At 38.8% G+C, this 6,620-nt stretch overlaps 1 protein-coding gene across 1 annotated transcript; it reads right to left on the reverse strand.

Annotated features, from left to right (window-relative positions):
• Positions 1–1,307: 1,307 nt before the first annotated feature.
• Positions 1,308–1,627, reverse strand: LOC145512211 (COP9 signalosome complex subunit 9). Its single transcript, XM_081505841.1, has one exon. It carries the CDS (start codon positions 1,616–1,618, stop codon positions 1,445–1,447), a length of 174 nt encoding a protein of 57 aa, XP_081361967.1. The 5' UTR covers positions 1,619–1,627; the 3' UTR covers positions 1,308–1,444.
• Between the last annotated feature and the right edge of the window lie 4,993 nt (positions 1,628–6,620).

Raw genomic sequence — 6,620 nt, forward strand, 5'->3', positions numbered from 1 at the left:
GTTGATGGTGAGGCAACAGAGCTGTGCTCCAGTAATCTTGTGTTCAGTCTGAAGTTACCATCCTCCACCTGGGTGGGGGCTCCAGTTCTGTAGAAGAACTCAGATATTGTTATGCATATTTCTTTGAGTAGGAACCAGGACCCTGTCTCAAGGCTGTACCACCATTTGATTGTTTCTCCTTTGTTTCTGTATCTCCTCACTTCCCTGATTAGCAATTGTTTAAATCCACCCTTTGGAACTCAGGGAAGGTCAAGGAGACTGAATGAAGCCTATATCCTACAGACAAGAAATGGAGAACACAGAATAGATCTGTACTCCAGAGCCCCACAGAGTCTTGCTCAGTTTTAATTTAGGGAACTAGGCAACTATAATTGTGATAGCTTTCTGTCAAAACAGGGCATAGGACTGCCTCAGCTTGGAGAATAGACACTGAATCGGAAGTATTCCTGAGTTCCAAGTTCCCTGAGTCTTGTATGATTAAAATCTCAATCTCTTGGTCTGCCATTTTGGTGTAACAGACCCAATTAGAAGGAAGAGTGATAACTGGAATTTTAATAGACAAAATAAATCTCATTTCTTTTTGGAAGAATAGGCCTGAAATTTTGTCTGGACCTGGCACTTCAAGGAGACTTGTAGCCAGGTAGCAAATTGCCTAGTTTTATAAAAAGTAAGGTTGCAGTTACTAGCTTCTAGCAGACATTGTTTTGAGAATGGTGGCATCCAAGCCTGACACGACTCAGAAAACTCAAATGTTTAGCAATACAAGGCCTAGTCTGAAAGTACACCCATAGCATCACCTAGTTATTTCCCATGATGTCTGAACCATAGCTACTCTATTTTGACTTTTAATTGTAAAATTTTCCTTAATAGCCAAAGCAGATGTCACCATTAATAACATCAGTGTTTCTCTAGGTATGAGAAGATGCAAGAATTGGAACTCATTAAATCTCCTGAAAAGATCTAACTATCTGAAGGCCTGTTCTGCCAGTTTTTCCCAAAGCACAGAGTGCCTCATTCCCGATTTTCACCCTGAACTCCTTTCAGGGGAGTTGAAGGTCAGCAGTTGCAGTGGCCATGATTTAATCTTTGTAGACGTAGATGGCAAGTGTCAGTTTTCAATTAGCAGAGCTCTTTTTTGCTCATAAACTTGACCATGATTTTTTTTTTAATTTATTTATTTATTTTTATTTTATTTATTTATTTATTTATTTTTTGCAAATAATAACATCACTTTATTTTAACTGAAGTTAAGGACAAAAGCTGGCCACATTCAGAGTTTAACAGACCTCCTCCAGATGATTAAAACCTTCTTCTCTTTCTTGGCTAATCTCCTAATTTCAGTCGATTCCCACAAGTTCTCTGGAATCACCTGAAACTGTCCTTTAAGGAGACCCGCCACACCACCCTGTGGTGAAGCTTGACCAAATGCACCGCTGGACAGAGCTCACTGGACATCATCATCGTCAAAGAGATCTTCAAAATCGTTAAAAAAGTCTGCGTGAACCGCCTTCTCATTGGCTGCCAAGTCCATCAGGAGCCCGGTGCTGCCTCCTGCCTCGTCCAGGTCCACATACGGCCCGGCGCCCTCAGGAAACATCTCGTCCACCGCCGGCTTCATCTCCTCACGCAGTCCTGGCGCCCCGGCTCATGACCATGATTTTTTTTTTTAATTTATTTATTTTTTTACTTTAAAATATGGTATTGGTTTTGCCATACGTTGACATGAATCTGCCATGGGTGTACATGTGTTCCCCATCGAGAGCCCTCCTCCCACCTCCCTCCCCCTCCCATCCCTCTGGGTCATCCAAGTGCACCAGCCTCGATCACCCTGTATCATGCATCGAACCCGGACTGGCGATTCATTTCACATATGATAATTTACATGCTTCAGTGCTATTCTCCCACATCATCCCACCCTCGCCCTCTCCCATAGAGTCCAAAAGACTGTTCTATACATCTGTGTCTCTTTTGCTGTCTCGCATACCATGATTTTGAGGGGGGCATTTCATGACCGTTTTATCCCATGGTGCTGAGAATCTTCATTCTCAGGTTTGGCAAAGATTTTGTTGACAGGCCACTCAATGTGCTGTTACTGGACTAGGCCATAAAACAGTATCCAAAATTCTCTGGACCACCTGTCTTACTAGCCTCTTGGTCCAGGAAAACATTCCCTCTTGTTGTTTCTTCTTATATCTAGAGTTACACTGTTACCATCATCGATCTCATATGGAACTATATATTATCCTATCAGAGGCCTCAGTCACACATTTGGCAGTGTAAGAAACAGCAATTTTGTAAAACAGGTGAAATACAAATAACATAGCTAGCAGTATTAGTGAAGTCACAAGTAAGACTTAGGAGCTTCCATTAGATGTAGCCCAGTATATCCCAGGTCATCTGACCTAGTCTACTTTGTAGAATCTTTATCTTCCAGGGAAATTATATATTAGCACTGTCTAAAAGGCACATAGCCCAGTTTTCTAGTGTTACTAGACTGATTATTCTTAGTATGATTTGTTTCCAACATAGAGGAGACTTTAAACCTAAATTACTATAGACTCGTGTTATCTATATAAATCCATCCCATACTTGTGGGAGATTGTTTTCCTCCTTTGTTGAAACTTTGCTTCTTGCTCTGATTGAGCATGAGTAATAGAAGAAAGCTCAAATTTATGGCCAGAGTCAGAGCAGGCATTGTTAATTGGCCTGGTGAGGGGATCCCATCCAGTAATATCACAGTGACCTGAATATGACTATAATTTTTTTTAAAGTGAATTTTCTCAGGGCCAACCAGTTAGAGCCTTGTAGTAGAGAAATTTACCAAGGTAACCCAGAACTAGACACAGGTTATTGGCCACAAACCCAACAATTGGATTGATTTCTAAAACTAGCATAGGATCAGGCCTATGATAGAAAAGCATTTGATTTATATGCAAATGTCTAAGAAGTCAAGAAAACATTATAAATGATCATACGAATCAGGTCCAGCATCTTGGGCAAGCTGTCTACCTCTGATGTTGTCATCTTCTCATACTGGTGTTGTGTAGTTTCTCCTCTGTTTGAGCATTGATCTCCTCTGTTGATCATTTTAAGGTGAGATCAGGTCAGCTGTCTTCTCTATAGACCAATCCAGTGTAGGGGCCTTTGGAAGTGGGAATTAATCTAAAAGTTAATTTCCCTTCAGTTTCATTGTGCATGAGCTAGTTAAGAGTACCTGATAAAAAAGTCCTTCCATCCAGGTTGGAGACAGTCCCTTAAATTATGTGTTTTTCCAGTTCTGGTTGCAGGTCATGAGGCATCTGATCTTCATCCAAAGAGAGATTACTGGGATAAGCTTCAGAAACAAACTTAGGGTGTTCTTTAAGAATTCAATTAAATTTTACCTTAATATCACATAACAGCAAAGAACTATCCAAGAAATGAGTCTTACTAGATGCAGAACTCCATTAACAAACTGGGATTTAACATTTATTGAAACGTCTTTTCCTCCCTAAAATTGCCCTCATTTTTATCAAATATAACCAAATTAAGGCTAGTTTGTTTGCAAAATAGGTCTGTTCCCACTAATTTTGGTCTGATGATTTATATAACCATAATTGATCATAGACTTTTTATTTTGCTGAAACATTTATAGAGTTAAAATAAAACAGGACTGGGAAACTCACACCAAAGGCTTATCACAGATTTTGCCTAACAAATCTAGGTGAATTCTTCCCTTTTTAAGGTCTCAAAAATTCCTTGAGATTTTTGTACCTGTTAGTGAGGTAACCTTCCTAATTCATTTGATAAACTTACTGGAAACCTAAGCATTTCCAATTTCTGGAGGAGTCAGATAAAGAAAAAATATAATTGTTTTGTTTATAATGTATAATTTTACCAAAGTATTGTCATAAGTAGTTTGAGAGGAAGGTTTTCCCTACTCCCAGAAAACATAAGATTCAATCCCATAATTTTTCAGATAGAAACCATAAAAGTTATAAGCATATTCGCTGGTTCATTCAGTCCTTTTGTTAACTTTTGTGAAGTCATCAGGTTTTCCATTAGAATACCAGGACATATCAGAATGTTAAGAACTCCATATAATTTCTAGGATATCTGTACTAGTAATTTTACCATACATTATAACATGAGCAGATTTATTACTCATTTGATAATTTTTTTCATGTAATTTAACCAACCAAATAAACACAGTTTAATATCTCTCTTTGGGATGTTTCAGGGGCCCTCTGAAGCACCCCAAAGTTAGCTAAAAGACAAAAGAACTTCAAAAGAATTCGATTTAGGAAGTTTTATCAAAAAGATCAGTTAAAAGGGTTTAGAACATTTGGTCAGATTTAGTCAATGTTGGGTGTATCATTTAGCTTGTTGATATGTCACAATGGGTGTAAATAACAAGGCTCAAGGTCTAGTGAAAGTCAGCTCTGCCATTTTGGACCTAGTTGGCTCTAACCAGTTTTCTTATGGCTGTGTCATTCCTAACAAAATCCATTTATCTAATTGTAATCCAATTTTAGAAAATCCTGATCATGCATAACTCTTTTTAGTATTTTTTCATACCTTTTTTTTTTTTTTTTACTGAATACACACTTCCTACTTTACTTTAGCAACCAAGAACTAACTTTTATATTAGCGTTTTATAGATTGGTGAGCATAAATACCAGTGATAATCTCTAAAACCCTTGCTTTCATAGAACATTTTAAGATGGCACCAAACATTATTCATTTATAGTCTCAAATCTCTTTGTTTCTCTGTAAAAGGAAATTAGTGTTTAGTAGTAAATGTTTTAAAACCTTATTTTATTTGGAAATGACCTAACTATTCAATAGACTTCCAACACTTAGTTTAACACAACCCTTAGGAATTCAAGTTACCCCAAACTGGAGAGACTATTTTAGACAGATATTCCTAAAGCTAATTATTCTTAATAGAGTTTATTGAAAGCTCATAACTCATTTACATTTTTTTTTAGAAGTTTCTTCACTTGAGGTAATTTCCTTGTTGACAAACTTGTAACAGATATGATAATATTTAACTTATATTCAGTTCAGTTCAGTCACTCAGTCGTGTCCGACTCTTTGCTACCCCACGAATTGCAGCACGCCAGGCCTCTCTGTCCATCACCAGCTCCCGGAGTCTACTCAAACCCATCTCCATCGAGTCAGTGAAAATATCCTACTTAATGTTAATTACCCTAAGACATGCCTATATTAGATAGGTCAACAAACAAACATTAATATCAGGTATTTAATACTGAATATTTCCCAGTTCACATGAACCTGGAATTTATTGTTTAATTTAGAATTATTTGATTTGTAAGCACTGAACTTCCAGATGTTCAAGCTGGTTTTAGAAAAGGCAGAGGAACCAGAGATCAAATTGCCAACATCCACTGGATCATCAGAAAAGCAAGGGAGTTCCAGAAAAACATCTATTTCTGCTTTATTGACTATGCCAAAGCCTCTGACTGTGTAGATCACAATAAACTGTGGAAAATTCTGAAAGAGATGGGAATACCAGACCACCTGACCTGCCTCTTGAGGAACCTGTATGCAGGTCGGGAAGTAACAGTTAGAACTGGACATGGAACAACAGACTGGTTCCAAATAGGAAAAGGAGTCCGTCAAGGCTGTATATTGTCACCCTGCTTATTTAACTTATATGCAGAGTACATCATGAGAAACGCTGGACTGGAAGAAGCACAAGCTGGAATCAAGATTGCTGGGAGAAATATCAATAACCTCAGATATGCAGATGACACCACCCTTATGGCAGAGGTGAAGAAGAACTAAAAACCCTCTTGATGAAAGTGAGAGAGGAGAGTGAAGAAGTTGGCTTAAAGCTCAACATTCAGAAAACTAAGATCATGGCATCTGGTCCCATCACTCCATGGGAAATAGATGGGGAAACAGTGGAAACAGCGTCAGACTTTATTTTTCTGGGCTCCAAAATCACTGCAGATGGTGCTTGCAGCCATGAAATTAAAAGATGCTTACTTCTTGGAAGGAAAGTTATGACCAACCTAGACAGCATATTAAAAAGCAGAGACATTACTTTGCCAACAAAGTTCCATCTAGTCAAGGCTATGGTTTTTCCAGTAGTCATGTATTGATGTGAGAGTTGGACAGTGAAGAAAGCTGAGCGCCGAAGAATTGATGCTTTTGAACTGTGGTGCTGGAGAAGACTCTTGAGAGTCCCTTGGACTGCAAGAAGATCCAACCAGTCCATCCTAAAAGGGATCAGTCAAGGACTGATGTTGAAGCTGAAACTCCAATACTTTGGCCACCTCATGCGAAGAGTTGACTCATTGGAAAAGACCCTGCTGGGAAGGATTGGGGGCAGGAGGAGAAGGGGACGACAGAGGATGAGATGGCTGGATGGCATCACTGACTCGATGGACATGAGTTTGGGTAAACTCCAGGAGTTGGTGATGGACAGGGAGGCCTGGCATGCTGCGATTCATGGGGTTGCAAAGAGTCGGACATGACTGAGCAACTGAACTGAACCGAACTGAACCTTTCTTTAAGCCAATTAAATAGAGCTCATTTACAAGTTAATCTCAAAAATATTATCCAGAGACAAAGACATACTGAGACATTATTTAGACAGACACAACGCAAGA

The sequence above is a fragment of the Giraffa tippelskirchi genome, chromosome 7 (genome assembly GCF_054371585.1).
Source record: "Giraffa tippelskirchi isolate mGirTip1 chromosome 7, T2T-mGirTip1v1.2.pri, whole genome shotgun sequence".
In the NCBI taxonomy this organism is placed as follows: Eukaryota; Metazoa; Chordata; class Mammalia; order Artiodactyla; family Giraffidae; genus Giraffa; species Giraffa tippelskirchi.